General features: G+C 38.9%; 1 protein-coding gene across 2 annotated transcripts in view; it reads left to right on the top strand.

The window, feature by feature from the left end:
- The first annotated feature begins 11,819 nt into the window (after positions 1-11,819).
- Positions 11,820-22,727, top strand: part of SLC27A6 (solute carrier family 27 member 6) — a 59,303-nt gene continuing 48,395 nt past the window's right edge. Inside the window, exon 1 of one of the 2 annotated variants that reach the window (XM_008516413.2) lies at positions 11,820-13,294. In XM_008516413.2, coding sequence (XP_008514635.1) covers positions 12,814-13,294 — 481 coding nt within the window. In that variant the 5' untranslated portion in view covers positions 11,820-12,813. The remainder of the gene's footprint in view (positions 13,295-22,727) is intronic. The other variant, XM_070571254.1, reaches the window with a different exon arrangement.

Genomic DNA, 22,727 nt, shown 5'->3' with positions numbered 1-22,727 from the left:
CCAATCCGCAAATGAAAGGAAGCAGGTATTGCCATATTTATATCATACAAAATAGACTTCAAGATAAAAAAGACAATAAGAGACAAAGAAGGGCAGTATATAATGATAAAAGGGCACTCCACCAAGAGGACATAACACTTATAAATACATCTACACTTAACACAGAAGCACCAAAGCACATAAAACAACTATTAGTTGACTTATAAGGAGACTTTAACAGAAACACAACAATAGTAGGGGACCTTAACGCCCCACTGTCATCAGTGGATAAACCAACCAGACAGAAAGTCAACAGGGAACTACATGAAAAACTAGACCAGATGGACATAATAGCTATATAGAGAACACTCCAACCCAGATGAACAGAATACACATTATTCTCAAGTGCACACAGAACATTCTCAAAGATAGACCATATGTTGGGAAACAAGGCAAGCCTCAATAAATTTAAGAAGATTGAAATCATATCAAGCATCTTTTCCAACCATAATTCTATGAAACTAGAAATCAACTACAAGAAAAAAGCTTGGAATGGAACAAACATGTGGACACTAAACAATGTGCTACTTAATCAACAATGGATCATTGAAGAAATTAAAGGAGAAATCAAAGACTATCTCGAGACAAATGAAGATGAAAACACACCATACCAACTCATATGGGATGCAGCAAAAGTGGTCCCAGGAGGGAAATTCATAGCAATACAGGCCCACTTTAACAAACAAGAAAAACCTCAAATAAGCAATCTTAAACTACATCTAACAAAACTAGAAAAAGAAGAACAAACAAAGCCTAAAGTCAGCAGAAGAGGGGAAATAATAAAAATTAGAGCAGATAGAAATTGAAACCAAAAATTAGTAGAAAGGATCAATGAAACTAAGAGCTGTTTCTTTGAGAAGACAAACAAAATTGACAAACCCTTAGCCAGACTCACTAACAAAAAAAGAGATAAGGCTTGAATAAATAAAATTAGAAATGAAAGAAGAGAAATTACAGCATATAGTACCAAAATATAAAGGATTATAAGAGAATACTATGAAAAACTATATGCCAACAAATTGGACAATCTAGAAGAAATGGATAAATTCTTAGACCCATACAACCTCCCAAAACTGAATCAAGAAGAAATAGAAGATCTGAATAGACCAATCACAAGTAAAGAGATGGAAACAGCAATCAAAAACTTCCCAGAAAATAAAAGTCCAGGACCAGATGGCTTCTCTGGAGAATTTTACCAAACATTCAAAGAATATTTAGTACCCATCCTGCTCAAACTATTCCAAAAAATTGAATAAGATGGAACCTTCCTAAGACATTTTACAAGGCCAATGTCACCCTGATCCAAAAGCCAGACAAGGACAACACAAAGAAGGAAAATTTACAGGCCAATATTGCTGGTGAACATAGATGCAAAAATCCTCAACAAAATATTGGCAAACTGAATTCAGCAATACATCAAAAGGATCATACACTATGACCAAGTGGGATTTATTCAGGGACACAGGGATAGTTCAACATCTGCAAATCAATCAATGTGATACACCACATTAACAAAAACAGGAATAAAAATCACATGATCAGGGCCGGCCCCACAGGTGAGTGGTTAAGTTTACGTGCTCCACTTTGACAGCACAGGGTTTCACCAGTATGGATCCTGGGTGCAGACATGGTATCACTCATCAGGCCATGCTGAGGTGGCATCCCACATAGCACAACCAGAGGCACTCACAACTAAAATATACAACCATGTACTGGGGGACTTTGGGGAGAAGAAGAAGAAGGAAAGAAAAGATTGGTGACAGATGTTAGCTCAGGTAGGTGCCAATCTTTAAAAAAAAAAAAAAATGGATGGGAGGAACAGTTAGGGGCTAAGATCCTGCACAAGAAGGAACTAGAGGAACAACTTCAGGCAAAGTAGACATACCAGAGCCACATGGAAAATTCTCAGGACTTCAGGGTCTCTTGAATTAAATAACCTCCCAAGCCTCAATTAAAAAAAAATCACATGATCATATCAATAGGTGTTGAAAAAGCATTTGACAAGATCCAACATCCATTTATGATAAAAAAAAATTCAATAAAATGGGTATAGAAGGACATTACCTCAACATAATAAAGACCATATATGACAAACCCACAGCCAACATCATACTCAGCGGGGGAAAACTGAAAGCCATCCCTCTGAGAACAGGAACAAGATAAGGGTGGCCACTCTCACTACTCTTATTCAACATAGTACTGGAGATTTTGGCCAGAGCATTTAGGCAAGAAAAACAAATAAATGATATATAAATTGGCAAGGAGGAAGTAAAACTCTTGCTCTTTGCAGATGATATGATTTTATATATAGAAAACCCTAAAGAATCCATCAGAAAACTATTAGAAATAATCAAGAACGATGGCAAAGCCGCAGGGTACAAAATCAACTTACAATAGCCAGTTGCATTTCTATACTCTAGTAACAAACTAATAGAAAGAGAACTCAAGAATACAATTCCATTTACAACTGCAAGAACAACAAAAAAATATCTAGGAATAAATTTAACCAAAGTTGTGAAAGACCTATGCAACGAAAAATATAAGACATTATTGAAAGAAATAAAGGATGACATAAAGAAATGGAAAAATATTCCATGCATAGGAATTGGAAGAATAAACATAGGTAAAATATCCATACTACCTAAAGCAATCTACAGATTCAATGCAATCCCAATCAGAATCCCAATGACATTCTTCACAGAAACAGAACAAAGAATCCTAAAATTCATATGAGACAACAAAAGACCCCTAATAGCGAAAGCAATCCTGAGAAAAGTAAAACAAAGCTGGAGGCATCACAATCCCTGACTTCAAAATATGCTACAAAACTATAGTATATGCCATATATACTAAAACAGCACGGTACTGGTACAACAACAGACACACAGATCAATGGAACAGAATTGAAAGCCCAGAAATAAAACCACACATCTATGAACAGCTAATCTTTGACAAAGGAGCTAAGAATATACAACAGAGAAAGGAAAGTCTCTTCAATAAATGGCGTTGGGAAAACTTGCCAGCTACACACAAGGTATGAAAGCAGACTATTGTCTTTCACCATACACAAGAAGTAATTCAAAACGTATCAAAGACTTGAAGGTAAGATGTGAAACCATAAAACTCCTAGAGGAAAATATGGGCAGTATACTCTTTGATATTGGTCTTGGAAGGATCTTTTTGAATACCATATCTACGTGGGTAAGGGAAACAAAAGAGAAAAATAAACAAATAGGACTTCATCAGACTAAAGAGCTTCTGGAAGGCAAAGGAAACCAAGAACAAAACGAAAAGACAACACATCAACTGGGAGAAAATATTTGCAAATCATATATCCAACAACAGGTTAATCTCAAAAAATATAACGAAAACATACAACTCAATAACAAAAATTGAACAACCTGATCAAAAAATGGGCAGAGGATATGAACAGACATTTTTTCAAAGAAGATATACAGATGGCCAACAGACAGGTGAAAAGATGTTCAACATCACTAATCATCAGGAAAATGCAAATCAAAACTACAATGAGATATCACCTTATACTTGTTAGAATGACTATAATTAGCAAGACAAAAAACAACAAATGTTGGAGAAGATGTGGAGAAAAGGAAACTCTCATACACTTCTAGTAGGAATGCAAACTGGTGCAGCCACTATGGAAAACAGTTTGGAAATTTCTCAAAAATTTAAAAATCAAAATACCATACAGCCCAGCTATTCCACTACTGAGTATTTATCCAAAGAACTTGAAATCAACAAGTCAAAGAGACTTGTGCACCCGTATGTTCATTGCAGCATTATTCACAATAGCCAAGATGTGGAAGCAACCCAAATACCCATCAACTGATAATTGGGTAAAGAAGATGCGGTATATATACACAATGGAATACTACTCAGCCATAAATAAGACAAAATCATCCCATTTGCAACAACATGGATGGAACTTGAGGGTACTATGTTAAGTGAGATAAACTAGACAGAGAAAGACAAACACCATATGATTGCACTCATATGTGGAGGATTAAAAAACAATGGACAAAGAGAACAGATTAATAGTTACCCAAGAGGAAGAGGGTTGGGGGGTGGACATAAGGGGTAAAGGAGGTAAAGGAGCACATATATATGGTGACTGACAAATAATGATTATAACTGAAATTTCACACTGTTATAAACTATTATGACACCAAAAATAAAGAACGAAGAAAAAAAAAAAAAGATTAGTCAATCCCTTCCTCATTGTAGCTCCATAATGTGTCTCCAATAATCTGTAGATTTACTCCACTCTTCTCCTAATCCATTGTGAGTAAATATACTGAACATCATGCCTGGGAAGAAAAACGGACTGTTCAGAAAGTTTCCATTTTGCTAAATGAAGTCACTGCTTCCTCCTACATCTTCTTCTGCTCTGCCGTCTATGCTTGACCCTATGCTGACCCTCCTATTTTATATTGAAAGGATCAATTGACCCTTCAACTCTCCATCTGCAGCTCAATGGCATCCTGTTCCTTCAGTTGAGTCTGCCCCTTCCCTGCCTCTGGTGGCAATACTGCTGCATTAATTGTCTTAGACAGATTCCAGTATTTGTCTGACAGCCTCTGGAAGGAACAAGGGCAGGCTTGAGGCATTGGTAGCAATAGAAGAAAATGCTAAATAAAACTAAAAAAAACCTCTAAAACATTAAAGAAATTCTCAATAATTCAGCAAATTATCTTTTAGTGAATTAAATTTTAGTTAATGTGTCACTTATTAGACTGATCTTTGGTTCATTGGTAATTTAAGGATCAATCACCATGAGAATCAGTGGGTGATAGCCAGTTGTGAATTTGAAAGACCAACCTGTCAACCTGCTGATGTTACAGCCTACAGCACTTCTAGTGGAAACGTCCAGGAACGGGTCCCAGCAATGATACTTCTCTCACATGTGAGTTGAAGGCCCTTCAAGTATCAGGCAACATTACTCATCAGTCTTCCAGTAGATGCTCTCTGTTAAATGAGGGCAGGCTGGGTCGCTTGGTGTTCTGCTGAATAAACAGAACCAAGGAAATACAGTATGCTTGAGGTGGGTCTATATCCCTTCCATTTCACCTGATACTACAACTGACCATTGTGGTTATGTGAGTACAGGATTATCATGTCATATATCCCAATCCTCTACTCTTAATACTGAGGCTGAGGTGCAACCAGGTAGAATGCTATGGGCTAGTGATAGGAGAGAATGGCGGAGGCCAGAGTTCAACTCTTGGGAGAAGGGAAAAGAAGCTTCAGGCAGAAGTTTTCCTGGGGTATTAGCTTGATCCCTGAGCATTAGACAAGGAACCTCTTTTTTATTTAATGGAAAATCCAAGTAGAATGATTCCGGAGAGGTGAGAGCTATAGCTCATGCCTACCAAGGCTCCCTAAAATGTATGAACCTGAGGAATGTAGGCCTTGCTGGCTGTGGTTTTCTGTCTCTGATTTACCTACTTTGAGGCCTTTTATTTGTCATGCAGTTTCTTTAAATCCCGGCCTGCTATTTGAATAGCTGCAATAACAGTGAGAGAGACAAAAGCTGTTATAATGAAGACTCTCTACCGATTAAATGCCTGGAAAGAATTATAGCATGTCAATTTTGTCCCACAGACACGAGTGATGCACTAGGTGATGCAGCACTGGAGGTACTCCTCAGCTTACAGTCTTTTCTGCATCTATTACGGGCATGGGAATGGGTACTAAACAGAACTATAGAAGTGCCCGGAATTTTTGAAAAGGGTCCACCAAGAGTAGGATATGAATTAGAGTTCTTTAGTCATATAACATGTGATCTTGGAAGCCAGAGGACAAAAAGACCTGGGTATGGATATCCAAGGATGATTCATATCAAGGGGATGAATTAGGCAACCTTGGCTAATAAAGCACGCGGACCAATATTCAGGTCCACTGAGACCAGAACCCACGCTGCTTGGGGCTCAAGAGCAGGTACAGAAAACTCTTTGGTCCATCTGGTCTAGATGAATATATTCTATAAAGTATGGGTCACTATATCAAGTGGGCATCACAAGACGATGCAAAAGCCCAAATTCTATATGCTTTATATTGCTGGCGACCCACTAGTATTATGCTAGAGCATAAGTAAAGTGCCAAGCATAAGCTTCCCTGGGGAGAGACAACTTAATTAGTTAACAGTCCCTCTACAGCCTTGTCAAAGATGGTCCTGAGTTGCATGAGGCATTCCTGTGCCTAAACTTTGATGAATTATGTGGCCAAATGACAGCAACTAGGCCTAACTGTGCTTCTAACCTCCCCAAGGTAAATCCTCTAGCCCAAGGTTCTACCAGCATGTTATTGCTGGAAGTCAGTCCCTTGTACTCAAATCTCTAAAGATGAGTGTCAATCACCGTGTTTGTTCTGGTTCTCAGTTTATTGGAACAGGGCCACAGAATCTGCCCTTGACTCTATTGGAAATCCATGGTTATGATGGAGAAGCAGGCTTTCTCTATCTGGTTTTGGGTGTCTTTCATTGGCAAAAGAATGCATTAACAAATTTTTAGTTCTTTTCATAAAATTTCCACATTGAGAAAGGTCCATATTAGGACTTCTGGAATCTTTCTCTGGGTTCAAAAGCCAATTTTAGAGTTGACAAGTTTTTGCTGTTGGCATGCATCAGAAATTCCTTGTCTTTAACCTTTAGGGTTTTCATTTGGTATTATGTTATGGGTATCATTAATTAAATGAGCCAAAATTTGCATGTGCCTCCTGTAGCAAATCAGAACACACATTCTTACAATAATTTGGAGAACAATATCTCTTTGAAGTGTGCGGTCTGGATTTTGAGGCCATGTGGCTGCCATATTTCTCATGTCTGAAAAGATCTGTTAATTTAGTTTAGCTTGTGTTTTGAATATGTTTTTCTAATTTACTACTAATACAGACTGGAAATTTAGTATTGCAAAATCATAAAACAGATGTGGATTTCAAATTATATAGTTTCATGTAAAAGAAAAGAAAAATTTACATTCCATAGGCATGAATTACTTCAATAATGGTGTTAGAACACAGAACCAAAACATATTCAATAACTAACACGAGTTAACTTTTACATGTTTGTGGGAACATTATATATACTCCAATTATATATTTCCAATTTAGCAGGAGTAGTCTTATTAGAGACTTCTTTTGCACTTCCCAAATACTCTCATACACTGAAGGTGGGAATGCCAATGATACAACTGATGTGGAGGGGAAGTTGACAATATCCAGAAAAATCATAGATATGTTTACTCTTTGACTCAGTAATCCCATTTCTAGGAGGCTATCCTGAAGTTAGTCTGGCAAAGGTATGTACCATGTGCACAGACTCATTAATTGTAACACTACTTGTAATGGCAAAAGATTAAAAACAAGCCCATCAGTAGAGAACAAGTTAATTTATGATATCGCCACATGATGGAGTATACATGCAACCATCGAGAAAATGAGGAGGATTTCTGCATAATGACAGATTGTGATCATCAGGATACATGAGGTGAAAAACGCTAGGTGCATATCAGCATATACACCTAGCTATGTTTCATCAATAGTGATGTGCACATGTAATGCACAACTGGTAGATATTATGTTTATCTTGATGTAATACACCATAAAGTACATACCATCACCTGTGGAGTATTCTTGCCAAAAATGTTTAATCTGAGTCTCATCATGTCTTTAAGTCTAATGACCAGTTTACACGAAATATGGGAACAAAGGCATGTGTTGAAGAGACACGGGGAGGCAACCAGACCAATGCAGGAGGTGGGACGGAACACCACCACCGGTCTGTTGTCTTTAACAAGGAAATGTCTTGGGAAAAGATAAAGAGGTTGTGATGAGGACTATTCCAGTTTAAAAGAGAACTTAGACGTTAGAACTTGAATCGATTCTGGTTTTAGACTAACCAACTCCAAAAGACATTTGGAGGGAGTTAAATATGGACTAAATATTAGATAGTTTTAGGGAATTAGGGTTAATTTTATCAGATGTGATCATGGTATGATTAGTTAGAGAGATATCCTGTTTTCAGAGATGCCCCCAGAGGTATTTAGGGTAGAAATGCTATGTTGTCTGTAATTAAAATACTTCAGAAAAAAATGGTTGAAACAAATTGGGCAGAATGTTAAAAATCATGAAATCTAGTGATGAGTATATGGTGGGGGGTGTCATTTTATTATTCCTATCTTTATATATGTTTGAAACTTTTCATTTAATAAAAAGCTAAAAAATAAAACTGAAACAAACAAACAACAATTGATGTGCCTTCCCTGGTACTTCCTTTCTCCCTCTCGATGCCTGGGAGCAGGAATACACTGAAGCAGCTGCCCTGACTCCATAAGTAGGAGCCACAGGTTGAAGTCAGCAGAGTCGTGCCAGCCTTGGGCCATCCGTCTACCAGCACTGGACCCTACCTACGCAGGGAGAAATAATTATCGTAATTATGCTGTTGGAAAAAATTTAATTTTAAGTGTTGTAAATTTGCAGGTTGTGTCAAGAAACAAAACACACACTCTGAACCTCTGAAGTCTCACTCTCCCCTCCCACACCTTCGAGACTAAATCTTAGACCTTTTGGGACATGCAGAAGTAGGAGTCTGTGGAACAATTCACTGCAATATTGGGGACATTGTTAATTCCTAATAAAAGTTGCCAAAAAGTTTCTTTGATTTGTCTCACTAGTGATCAGATGACCTGCCTCCATGTAGGTGGCTTATAAAATGGAAATGAAGCTGCCCTGAGGACTCAGAGTCAGTGATAAAACTTTACATAAATATCTTTTCCAAATAGTACGTTTCACCAACCCTGAAGAAGGGGAAGTTATCATGAACAGAAGTATCTGGATGTAAGAAAGCTATTTTTAAAAACCATGACTAGGACACATGTGTCAAATATCTTCTTGGCAGGATCCTGATAGGCATTAATTTCTGGGCATAGTTTGCAGTTGATGGCAAAAATGATAGTTAAATATTTAATTTGTTTGGGAATTTTTCCCAAGGACATTATTACGGGATCACTTATTGGTGCTATAAAAATTTTATAATTCAAGGAGTGTTTGATGTGTCGAAGACATATAGTAATGTTAATGCCTCCCAACCCTCTAACAACTCCTCATCTTTAATGTTCAGTTTGCTTCATGAGTCCTTGTGAGGAGTAATATTCTTGGCAATGATTGTTCATTAATACAAACAGGTTGTAGGAAGAGTATGCTTCCCATCAAAAACTAAGCTGTAATCAGAGACTAAGGCAGTGATTAAAACTTAAGCAGTACCCTGATACTGGACGGAATCGTAAAGTGGATGTATTACATTCAGCATTCTCCCCCTCACTTTTAGAGCCATCCATCTCCCTCACATATCCATTTCACCCTTATGCCCTTCCCCAAGTCCCAGCTGCACTCTAGGTACTCAGAGCTTCCTGACTCATTTCAAACACCACTCGGTGTGTCAGGTACCAACATAGCATAATTTGAATCCTTTCTGAATCTCTGCCGTTTCACCCATACCTCCCACAATCCAAACTGTGATTGCTGTAGAATTTCATCAGAAGACTTATGGGCACACGTAATTTGTCTGCACAAAGTCAGGGTTCTTAAGTCTCAGTGATAAAGTTCTGTGGGCATAAGATGAGTCAGGGTCCATCACATGATGCTATTTGTTCAGTCTTACTTGGATCTACTCACTAAACAACTCATCTTCAACAGAACTGAGGGTGCAGAGGGGAGCCGGTTAGAGAGAAAAGTCAAATCAGAAATGAGGAAGGGGTAGAAAAGCGCATATTTAGATTGAAAACTAAAGATTTTTCTTTTTGCATTGATTTTGCATTTAGTTACAACATTTATTTTCAAATAACATTAAAGAAAAACACAAAATTTCTCTATTTTCTAAAGGGGAACCTGAGAAATATTGCGTTGTCCCTGATCAAAAGTAATATTAACAATGTCTAGACTATTTGCATGTGTTTCTCTTTAGTTAAACAATAAATTTACTCATTTACAACTACCTCTGATTGTCTTTCCCCCATTTTACAGTGATTAAAAATTATAATTAATAATTACATCTGTTTTACTTAGCTGTCTTTGACATTATTTGAAAGTGAATACAAAATTTCTGGGAGAAATAAGAACAGAAACATGGGCTGATGTAGGAATGCACACAATCTCCAGATTTTCATGATTCCTCCTTTCATGGTGAGATTTCAGGCATGGAATTGGTCTTGGGCAATATAAATTTTGGCAACATATGCTTGTAGTTCTCTTAATATATCAAACTGTCTCACATTTATGGTGTCAAATATATTCTCGACTCACTTATATCAGTAGTTGCTAAAAATTAAGTCCCACGCCTTGGGATGATATTAGCAGGTCCATGACAAGAAGTGTAACACGAGTTTTTCATGATGTTAATTTTATGTATTTTGACTGTCCTTAATAATGGTATCCTCCTCCTTCTTTTTAATGTTGAAATAAATCCCTCCTTTATGAAACAAATGGTGACAGATGGTAATTGTTTTAAAGTGTGCTTAGTGTTCCTAATTTAACAAAATAGAAAGATGGAAACCTTGTTTCTTTACTCATTTTTTTCCACTAGAGGACAGATTTTACTCCTATTGGAAATCCAAAAGTCTGTGACCAATGTTCTATATATTCTCTGCTTCAAATGTTGTTTTCTGGGAGGTGACTGAATCAGACTAAAACCGGGAGACAAAAGGACAGAATTACAAAGACGTTTTTCCAGTTGTAAGCTGGTGTTTCCAGTTGCAAACTATTCGATAATAGCACTTTTTTTTTTGACTGAAAAGATGTTTCTGAATTGAAAAGGCCAGAACTTCTGAGCAAATTTAGAAAGCATTTTCTTCATCTACCCAAAAGGCTTTTAAGAGCCTGTCTTACTTCTGGGCTGTTCACTGTGACTTCAAAGTAATAATTTTCAGAGTAATAAATCAGTCTGTCTTCTGAGTGATCAGTTTTTTTCTTTATTAGGAAATCTGAGGTTAGCTAGAACCCAGCTATAGAATGTAAGACAGAAAAAGGAGGAAAAGCCTGACAATGTGAGGAAATACTTAACCATTTCAATATGTGTCCTTAACCATTTATACACACTTCTTAACAGCAGAAAGCTGGGAGGATGGTGTCTGCAAGAAAAAATGTGTCACTAAATGCCCGTCAGTTTATTATCATCAGTAAAATTTCATCATTGTACAAAATTTTATCGTTATTCTTTGCATTTACTTGTTTCCTCTCCAATTCCTTCTCGCCCGTTTAGAATTCTTAGTTTGAAGTCCCGATATTCTTTAAAGGATCTAACTGAAAAACTTTTTGTCATTTTTAAGGACGGAGAATAGTCAGCATTTTATACTTTTTTTAAAAAAAAGTTGTAGATATGGACTTAAGCTTCCACATCAATACATAGTTTTGGAAAATTTTGTAAAAAACACTGCTTAGGCACTCTAAGGATAGAATTCCAATATAAATGTCAATACCTACCTATTATAAGTTTTCAAAAATAGTTTTTGTAAAACAGCAAGTCAATTTTGTGAACAGAGTTCAAATATTCCTTGATCTGTCCCATTCATAAATATCTTTTTTTCTGTTCTTTCCCTCCTCCTCCTCCTTCTCTCTCTCTCCCCCTCCGTTTTTGGGTTTTTTTTTTTTTTCTTTAATTCTTCCCCTCGCCTCTCCAGCCTCTAGTTTAGTTCCCTTTAATTGGTTTCTGATTTAGTGAAGGTACGCCTCCCACCCAGTCTCAGCAGTCTGGTTCCCCTTGACCCCATGCCATTTCTTCCACGATCCCTGGCTGTCTCTGCATGAGACTGTCCTGTGCTCCACCAGAGGGGCGGGTCGCGACACACTTGCCGAGGTGGCGGGACGCGCACAGAGGGAGGGGCCCGAGCTGCTTCAGAGAGGCGGTGGGAGCTGAGGTTGGCCTGAAGCCTGGAGGCGGGAGGTGGGCGGAGGGCGCCTCTGGGGTTGCTCGGAGGAGAGAGCAGCCCCAAAGACACTCGGGGGAGGAGCTGCTTCCAGCGGGCGCAGCAGTCACCCGGGAGCAGTTCGCGGGGACCCGGTGTGTCCGAGGGGAGCTCCTAGGAGCTTGGCTGGGGCTCGGAGTGGCGGCGGCGTTGAGGGGCCCGGATCTCACGGGCCCTGGGGACACATCAGGCTGAGGCGTGGCGCCGAGCCCCAGCGCGGTTTCTGGCGGGTCACGACGGGGAGCTTCTGCATCTCTTAGCTTTCGCTACCCCAGCTTCTCTCGGCTCCATTCAGCCCCCAAATTGCAGCCGCCGGAAGGACGACTCCGAGAAGGAGAGCGTATACCCCTGGGCCTACTTCTCCTGACGGTGGTGGGGTTTGCTCAGGGCCACAGAGGCGCCGAGGACTGACCCATCTCGCCAGGAGAGGGCTGGAAAGTGCGAGAGAACCCGGCAGGGCGCGAGCCGCCGTCGGGGCCCCGAGGCGAGGGCGCTGCGCTGGGCTGTAGATTCCGGGACCCTGGCGGTGCCTGCGTTCCTCTCGCGCTCTCTCTGCTCATCCGCCAGGTGTGCCAAGCCTTATCTCCACCACCCAGCCCCTGGGGCAGCCTCCTCTGTGCGACCTTCTGCTTTTGTTTCTTAAGATCCCCCTCCCCGCTCCTCCCCCGGAAGGGCTGGCACACTACAGGTGCCAACCATTGAGGGCTGAGGACCAGCGGTCTCCACAGAGAGCTGCGCCTAGAAGAGAAGGAGACTGATACGGCTGGGACCCGAGCTGCCTTCTGGTCCCAGGGCCCCCATGCTTCTGCCATGGTTAACAGGACTAGGGGCTGGAGTGGTCTTCCTGCACTTCCTGCAGAAACTTCTCTTCCCTTACTTCTGGCATGACTTTTGGTACTTGCTGAAGGTGGTACGCTATGGAATTTGGCTGGAGATGTGCAGACTGAAAGGGGAGCTTGTCACTGTCCTGGATAAATTCCTGAGTCATGCCAAGAAGCAGCCCCAGAAACCTTTCATCATCTACGAGGGAGACACCTACACCTATGAGGATGTGGATAAAATGAGTAGCAGAGTGGCCCATGTCTTCCTGAACCATTCCACGCTGAAAAGGGGGGACACCGTGGCCCTGCTGATGAGCAATGAGCCAGACTTTGTCCACGTGTGGTTCGGCCTGGCCAAGCTGGGCTGCGTGGTGGCCTTCCTCAACTCCAACGTTCGTTCCAACTCCCTCCTGCATTGCATCCGTAGCTGCGAGCCCAGGGCCCTCGTAGTGGGCGCAGGTAGAGTATGGGGTGTGGTCTGCTTGTTCAGAATGGCGACCCTGCCCTTGCCGCCGCCCTCCTTTTTTGTTAGAACAGTCCACGACTAATACTTTGAGTGTGTGATGAAGTGTCCATGTTAAAGGTACAAAATAATTTTGCAGTTCTATGACTGGTGGTTTAATAACCCCTCTCCTACTTCAATTACTTATTCTGTGGCAGATTAATAAATACCAAGACTGCTTCAGAAAACTTTCCTGAAATCTCTGCTTCTTACTCTTCGGGGCGGGGGGGGGGGGGGGGGGGGGGGGAAGGGGAAGAGTTTTTGTGTTGTTGGGGGGGGTGCAGTTTTACTGTTGCTGATACTGCGCTGAGTGTAAGAACAGAGACAGAACTTGCTAAGTCCTACATTTTGTCAGATCTGACAGAATTATTTGATGAGTAGGGAAGTTACCTTGATTCCATTGTGGAATACCTACCTGCCTCTTATAGTAACACTCTGAAGGCTGGCTACGTTTGCAGAACACATATGTTTAATGCACAGGGCATGAATTCCTGTCTTCCTATCTGCTCTTGTTTTGCACTGCCTGCAGCAAGCTAGGATTTGCCTAGCAAAGTTGGGCTCCCACCTGCCAGCCAGTGGGCGGGCTCTTGGCAGACTTTAGGCCTCTTTCTTTCTCTTCCTCCACCTCCATTTGTGCAAAATTTTCTTTCTTTCAGTAACTTCTAGCCTTCTAGCCCTCCCCTTGGAGTTAGGCTTTGGATACACATTTTTGACAGAGAACTACAAAGAGAAGTCTTTGGTTGAGTGCCTACTTACCAAGGAACCTAGGAAGGTGGGTGGCATAACAAAGTGGAATTGAAGTATGTAAAGTGATACTTATTTGGTATAGTCTAAGTGGTTTATGCCTATTCTTCTTGCATGGGGGTAGGAAGGTGGAAAATGAGAAGGACCCATGGCAAAGACATTAGTGAAAATATTTAGGTATTTTAGATTAATAGATACATACTGACACCACATATAGAGTTTTGAGATTCACAGAGCAGTATGGAAAAATAATCTACATTTATACACCTGTGATCTCTAAAGTATAGAACTTTCCAGGTCACCTTGATCATTTAATAATTGCACATCACACAAAAGTGAGTAGGCAATATACAGTAAAAAGGTTGGTTATTCAAGGCTTTCACTTTTGCTTGTTTTCTTCTTCTAGCTCAATTTGTGACCTGATAAAGTACCAAAATATTTACTCTGAAGCACTGATTTTATCTTATTTAAGCTATAGAGTGAAGAAGCCAGAAAGCCTCTCTCGTGTATTTTTTGTTTATTTTTTTTTTCATTCAACAGTCATAACCTCCAAAATTGAAATTCAACCTCTCACCTTGGAAAGAGGTTAACTAGTGCCATGAAATTTCTCTGAACTATAGAAGTAAGCAAAATAAATGAGTCACAAAGAATTTTGATAACATGGTGAAACAAGGTTTACCACCTGTGTAGGGGCAAGTGATAACATGAATGTGGCAGGAAAAAACATCACGGTTCATCTCTGGATATATTCTGACCTTTTATTCTACTTCCATATTATTGCTCAGTCTAATGTAGATTGCAGTTTCTAGAGCAAATATAAACCTGAAATTGTGGTAAAAATTGAGAAAGCCATAAATTCTCTTTCAAGGAGCACACTAAGAAGGCCCCAGTAGCCCTGAAAAGATTTCCGTGCCCATGATGTTGAAGGCAACCTGAGAAACATGCCCTAGCTGATCTTCTGAGGGATTCCTCTTAAAGTGCATAGGGCTGGTTACCTCCCCAAACAGAGCATTCAAACTCTGCTGTTGACTGAGTTGTTGCCTCATTAGGACCAATTAATTTTGCAGTTTTACTTATGCCAGCTTTTGCTTTGCTTGCCAATAACTAATTGCACTGTTTCCTTGTTTTTAACACCAACAGTCAGTTTTTGTATATAAAAGCCATGTTGGGATGCTGGAGTTTTAGGCCAAAACCGTTTAGTCAATTTGCTCAGTAAGTTAAAGGCAGCTGGAGAAATCAACCTTAAATCTTACTAGCAGTTCTTTTTAGCGTACCTCTAAAATACATGAATTACATCTGTTTTTCAAAGATGAGACCATTCTGTTTGAATTAATTACTATATTTGTTTAGTAAGACATGGCTTAGATCACAGCCGCTTTTCTGTATTTGAAGCTCTTACCCTGAAATACTGTATTCTTGGCATCTTGAGTCTTATCAGTGAATAATATATATGTATAGTTTTTAGAACTTTAAACTTCAGAGCTCTTAGCTTCTCGTTGGGTATTTCTCACAGATATGTACTATTAAATCATTATATCCCCAGGGAGAGTGTATTGAAGTGGCAAGACCGCTCAAGTGGTTTAGACAGGAGAAGGCAGACAGATCTGGATTTCGTTTATAGTCTGCCACTTCTTAGCTGTGTGACGAAGATAAGATCAATTACCCTGGGTCTCACTTTACTTAGTTGTAAAATGGTGCTAATACTACCTAAGTCACAGTGTAATTCTGAGGATTAAATGAGGTAGCTTTTGTAAAGCGGCTAGCTGCGTTCTTGGTATGTACTAATTAGATCCTTGGTGAATTGAAATAATTGCTATTATTATTATAGAGACATCTGAGGCATTTAATAAGGGATCTCATGTGGATTTTGCTGCTACAACCTAATTTGGTGTTAGCTATAAGAAAGTCATTTATTTGGAATAGCATCTTGAACGCTTTTATGTTTTAGCAAAATTTTATTTTTCAGAAGTTATATAGAACCAGTTTCAAACAGATTTTACAGGCAAGCCAGATAACATCCATGGCGATAGATGAAATTTCAATTATGGCAGGTGTCTGATAATTCTGTCTCCAGGAACAAGTCAAAGGAAAAGAAATCAACTAAGCCACCAGGCAAATGTTCTTCTAGCTGTTATTGTCATTAACAAAAATATCAACAGTTGCCATTTACTCAAGGCTGACCATGGAAAAGGTACCTCCAATGATTCTGAAAGGCAGGTACTGAGTGATTTTTTGGAAACCGAGGGGGAAAGAAATTCATGTGGGGTGTCTATCGTGTCACAACATAGCAGGTTGCAGAGCAAAGATGCAAAACCTGGTCTCTGATATAAGAATCTATGTACTATATAGTCCAGTTGTTTCTGGGGCTGCCAATCCCCTTTTGATATAACTATGAAAAAAATATGCAGTCCAGTATATAAAAATAGTAAAATAAAAATTGCTATTATTAAGACATCAGGTTTTTCATACACGAATATCTATAAAAATATTACAATGTTTATAAAACTATTATTCCTTTCTCTCATAGTCTGAAGACTCAAAAATGATGGCAAAGAAGTTTTATATCTGTGTAATTGGTTTAGAAGATGTGTCAAGCAGCATCTCAAATTTCCCTGGAAAATTTCAGCACTTATTGAAAATTAAATCATCTTAGATTAAACTTATAGCCCTTTCCTCCCAATATTTCAACTCTGATATTTCTAATAGTGCCTGCTGCCCAGATTATCATCTACCTATATATGCTTTTCTCTTAGAACAAACAGAAAAATGTTGAGATGCTTGTACATCATTTTTAAAAGTCTATTTAATTATATCCTTTGACATATTTAGCCATAATAATAATGTTAATCGTAATCATAATCATAATCCCTCCCATTTTTAAAGTACTTTAAATTACAAAGTGTTTTTACACATATTATTTTATATGATCTTCACCACAGCCATGGCCTTTTTTAAAGATGAAGAAAGGGGCTGGCCCTGTGGTGAAGTGGTTAAATTCGGTGTGCTCTGCTTTGGCGGCTGCGTTCGGGGGTTTGGATCTGGGTGCTGACCTACACCACTCATCAGCCATGTTGTGGCAGATGCCAAACAAAACAGAGGAAGATTGGCACCGATGTTAGCTCAGGGCTAATCTTCCTCAGCAAAAAAAAAAAAAAAAAAAAGATGAATACAGCATTGTTTAGAGTGGGCAAGTAATCTCCTCAAGCTTATACATCTGGGAGAGGCAATGTGGGGACTGGACCTGGATTTTCTGATGCTAAATGATAAAAGCCTGTTGGGGACAGCTTTGTCTTTGTCTTCCTTTCTGCTACTGTTCATTCCCTCATCTCCATCTTTTCCCTTCCTTTCCTCTTCATTCCCCCTCCTTTCCATTAAATCCTCCTGCTTCAAGTGTGCTATTGCTATTCATAGCGACCCAATAGAATGGCAAAGCTCTGTTTGCTAATTCGCAAATAGGTATGTGCGTGCCTTTGAGAACAGGCCAAGAACTTGGATGAAACTCTTTGAGCTGAGGAAGTTTGTTTTGTTCACTGCTAAATTCTCAGCACTTATCACAAAGGAGATGCTCAATAAATATTTATTACCTGGATGAATGAGTAAATGAATGAATGACCTAATAAAAAAACTATGCAGTACATATGGGCATTCAGTAACTTTTTATTTCCTTGCATATTTTTGCTAATAAACTGACCCTCTTCTGTCTGTTTGGTAAATGAATTTGACAGTAGATCTATCAACAGAATTTCTTTGTTGTGTCATTTTATATCCATGTTGCTAAGTATTAGAATCATAACTCCCCAAAAGTCTAAAGTGTTCTAGACACACTAAGCATCCACGAGATTTCAATCTGCTTGTAGTTTTTGCACTCTCTGCTTTCTCAATATACCACATATTAAATCATTGTAATCGTTATAAGTGGACAACCAAAAAATATATACTGATACTATCCTGAACTCTTTTACTTTAAACTCAATAGTATTTTGTGTCTTAACATGTTTGGAAGGGTTTTGTGTTTCTGTTCACAAGAAGTAAAAATCCTGTGTCGGCTCTGTAAACTGTCGATAATGTGTGCAGCCTTGCCCTGTTAGTTTTCATGAACTGTTGCGTTCAGACTGTGCAGGGCAAATGTTCCAGTTAACAATCGAGCCATTGTAATTCCCCAAATGACTTTCAACTCTAAAGCCAGCTGCTTTTTACAGACCAAGAGGAAGAGTTAGAGGAAAAATAAAGACTCTTTAAGTTTTATAGAAAGTAATATGTACTCAGAAAGATAAGACATGGCTCATGTGAACTTTTATTACTTTATCCGTGTACTATGATATTCTCATAAATATCTATTTTCAGGGCATTTCTATATTTTTACTTGGAGTTAGTAGAATGAATGAATGTTTTGCTTTTTTTATCTTTTTTTTTTTTTTTTTTTTACCATTTCAGACTTTTAGGTCAAGAATTACATCCATTCCAAAAGAAAGTACCTGATTTCAATATTACTTGGTTTCAGACTTCACTAGGGGGAAAAGGCAGTGTACTAAGCCCTGGTGCATGCATGGCTTTTTCTGTACTGACCATGGCCCTGGAGTTCTTACTTACAGTGTTTGCGGAACATGTGTTTACTGTAAGGGAATGATGCTTGAACACAGGCAGGAGCAAAAATCATCATGTCATGAATTGCTTTAGGACCTTGCTTACTTAAGCATCAATTTTCTTAGAAAGAATAGCCTGCCCATGAATTCTATGGAAAACCTGTTGAGGTGCTCTCAGTAGTGGGATGGTAGTTATAAGCATATGGTGAGATTTATAATTTCACTATGGGAAGCTCAAGTTAACCATTTGTAGTTGAATTTCATGTTAGTTTTATTAATACATAAAAGTTTAAAGTTTAAATGTTTGCCAAAGTATTAAGTACCTTTGAAAATATTAGCTTGTTTTATGTAGAATAAGATAATTTAAAGAGTTTTTAATGCATTATGAATATCTAATTCACACTAATGGCATATTAGAGGGATATAGTAAATCTTTACTTATTGATTTTTTAGTTTCAGAAATGTGAATAAGAGATATAATAATGATGCAGAAACAAGCAAGTAATTTGTACAAAAAGTGCTAAAGGATCATAAACAGAGATCATAAATTATCTGTTTTTATGCTTGCAACCCCACCTAATGCTGAGCCTTGCATGTAAGAGAAACAGTATTTCTTGGGAGAAACTATTGCTTTGAAAAGAGAGATTGAGCCTTCTCCTGTAATGTAGACTTTGTTAAGATCATCGAGCATTCCAGCTGTCTCGTTTTCTTATAGTAGTTACTGTCCTGAGCTGTGTCTACAGTGGATCCCATGGGCAGAGCTCAGTTATGTAACCAGATATCTACCCAGCACCTCGTGTGTGCCAGGCACAGTCAGCCGAAGGATGGAGCAGGACACACATCATTCCTTTGAAGTACTTACGATTCTACAGGTTTCAATGGTAGAACACTTACTAAAGAGTAAATCTTCATGAAATACAACCAAGATTCCGTGAGGTATTTAAACAAATGCTATTTTGTGTCAGGGCTTCATATTCAGAATTTACTGTCAAAATGACACTAAAACTTTTCATTTTATTAACAAAGATTGACAGGGATAAGTAAACAATGATTTTTATCCCCTACAAGACTTTTCAAATTTTTATTTCAATTTTCACTGTCCTCACCCACATTTCCTACTGCTAATGGAGAAATAATTTGGTTAGATAAAATTTTATTTGAGAATTCTAAATGTCTTAGTTTGTCAATTTAATTTTAATATATGAAGGAAATTAAATTGTATCTCCTCTGATTCCTAGGACTCTACTCATTTCCCTTTTCTTGTAAAAGTCATCACTCTTTGTAAATACTCAGTGTTTTTTTAGACTCTACAATTCCAACAAACATTTGGGGCCACAATCAATCATATTGTAACTTTCTTTGCATTTATTTTTCCAATTTAGACATACATACATATTAAAGTTTGTGCTGTTAATTTATAATTCCAGATGAGAGATTTGAAATTAAGGTAATGAAATGGAGTCAGTTCAGAGACTTGTACTTATACATTCGAAATGCCAGACAGAGTCCTTACAACAAAATCCGGTACTAAAAATTTAAAAGAAAATAGAAAATCTAGATCATTTGCTTGTTCTGCATGTTCATCTGTTTCTGACTCGTCCTTCCCCCAGCATTCCTTGTGATTTTTCACTTCTCCTTCTTAACCAGAGCAATCTGTACACAGCAGCATGCTGTGTATGCTCAGTGGAACTAGATATTTCCTCTGGACGTTTACTTTATTTGGATTTTTTACAAAAATAAAAATTAATTCAAAAAATTTCAAGTCCCAATCTGCCTCCCCAACCCCAACTTATCAACTCCTCATCATTGTTTGTGTTTCCTTAGTTTCCTTGCAGGTTTTATTTGTCAGCTGCCTAGTCCCGTTTGACATATTTCTCTAGCTGCTTCTTTGTGATCAGTCTGGGTTATAGATTTTGAGGAAGTAAATCATGAGTTTTTCTCAAACGTATTGTATTTAGTAGAACTAAACAGTGGCTGACAGATGGCTTTTTGAGGTAACCAGACACTGATTTACATTTCCAGGGAAATGTTTAATGCACTGCCCTGAATTTAGCTTCAAAGCAGAATATATCTTGTGATTATTTTTAAAGTTTTGTTAAAAAATTAGAAAAAAATATAATTGTTTAGATGGAAATGTCTATATTTACATGTGCTTGAGCATTCTGACCAGGGTATATTCTACATTTAATAACATTTTTTATAAGGTAATGTATAGATTTTAGAGTTAATTAGATTTGGGTTAGAGTAACAATTCTACTGTCCGCCAACTTGTGACTCTGTTGTATTCACTTCCTAGGGCTGCTATAATAAAGTCACAATATGGGTAGCTTAAAACAACGGAAATTTATTCTCTCACAGTTCTGGGGGCTGAAAGTCCAAAATAAAAATGTCTGCAGGGCCATGCTCCCTCTGAAGCATCTAAGAAAGAATCCTTCCTTGCCTCTTCCTAGCTTCAGGGTTGCTGGTAATCTTGGGTATTCCTTCCATTATCTCTAAAAAGCCAGAGGGGTATTATTGCTTAATATCCCCAAGGATGTTAATATAGATTTTAAGATAATAACATAGCACTCAGAAGTCCCTGAAATCTTAGAAAAGTAGGACATATTATAGGAATATGAAAATACAACTGGGACATGCATGTAGAGTATAAAAGTTGACCTTACTGTTAGAGATCCACGTTAAAGTAAAGGAATGTTAAATTTTAAAAGAACGGAAAGAATGTAAGTAACTGTTTATCTCTGTACTCTGGAAGAAACAAAAAAAAAGATGCCTCACTCATTTATACAAAAGACTCCTCAGGAGTGATGATGCTCTGCTCCTTTGGCATCCCATAGAGTGCCAGATACCTTAATACTTAATATCTCCTCCTCAAGGACCCACACCCCCCTTTGCTCTCTGTTTTTCTCTACCACTACTCAAATGACATTTTCTCCTACATTGATGACCAAATTAAGAAGGTCTAGTTCAACCTCCCAGATTAACTCTGTTTCGTCTCACCTCCAGTTGCCCTTTTGCTATCTGGACAGTAGATGCGTCCTGAGAGAAGTCTTCCTTTCACTTTCTAAAGCCTGAATCTCCACCCAGACCCTTGGTCTTGTGAGGACCCCTAAGTTCTTCAGGCCTGAGGACACCAATGTTTCAGGCTTTTTTATTCCCCTGCCTTCTTTTTTGCCTGACATTCGTTCTGTGACCTGGAACCAGGCAAGGAAAGGATTACCAAGAATCTCATCGGCAACTAACGTGGGCTGTCAATGTTTTCCAGATAAGGAGAAGCTAAATGTTCTGTTTTTCAGAAGTCCACGTCCTGGTTTTTGCAGATGTTGCCATCCTGCAGTGAAACTTACACTGGTACAGCAAGATTCCGGCAAATTGCTCCGGTTCCAAGTGTCCAAAAGTTAGCATGGACTTGTTATGTAATGGCAGGTTACATTGAACTCGTTATGCAATGGCCTGCTTACCTGCTGCACATGTGCCCTGACTGAGCACAGCTGTTACACAGTTGTAACAGATCCTCTTCACTCTTGTGTATAAAGTCTCCACTGGCGCTCAGTTAGGGGAGAGACTGCTTTGGGAGCTATCCTCAGTGTTCTCTATTGCTTGTGTGAGCAATAAACCTGTTCTTCACCCACTTCAGCCTTGGTTGTGCTTTTTGGCTCCACACCCACCAAGAGAGGGAATCCCTTGACTTCAGTTACAGTTCTAGCTGGGCCTTGCATCCCAGTGCTGCTGGCAGAGGTCCTGCTCTCATCAGTCCACTCTCACCTGCTATTGTTGTACCCTGCTCTGCACTGTGGATCTTATTGCCATTTCTGGAAGGCATTCTTTTTCTCCTTTTCCTTTCAAAAACTTTTACCTTTAATTATTCTGATCAAGGGAAAAGGACATCCATAAATCTCCCCACTTAACTTTTGGCTCTGAAGTGGTCTCTAAGCCATAATGATCTTATGATTCCAGAGTGGTCAGGGGATTCTCCTTAATGTACTAAATTATAGTTAAACTATAATGTCACCATCACAATAGTGAAAAACAGATGGCTTTTTCGAATAATGAGCTACTGAGTTGT

This window comes from Equus przewalskii, chromosome 13 (assembly GCF_037783145.1).
Source record: "Equus przewalskii isolate Varuska chromosome 13, EquPr2, whole genome shotgun sequence".
Taxonomy (NCBI): domain Eukaryota; kingdom Metazoa; phylum Chordata; class Mammalia; order Perissodactyla; family Equidae; genus Equus; species Equus przewalskii.
Note: the sequence above shows the minus strand (reverse complement) of the source record. Positions and strands in the feature narration are given on the sequence as shown.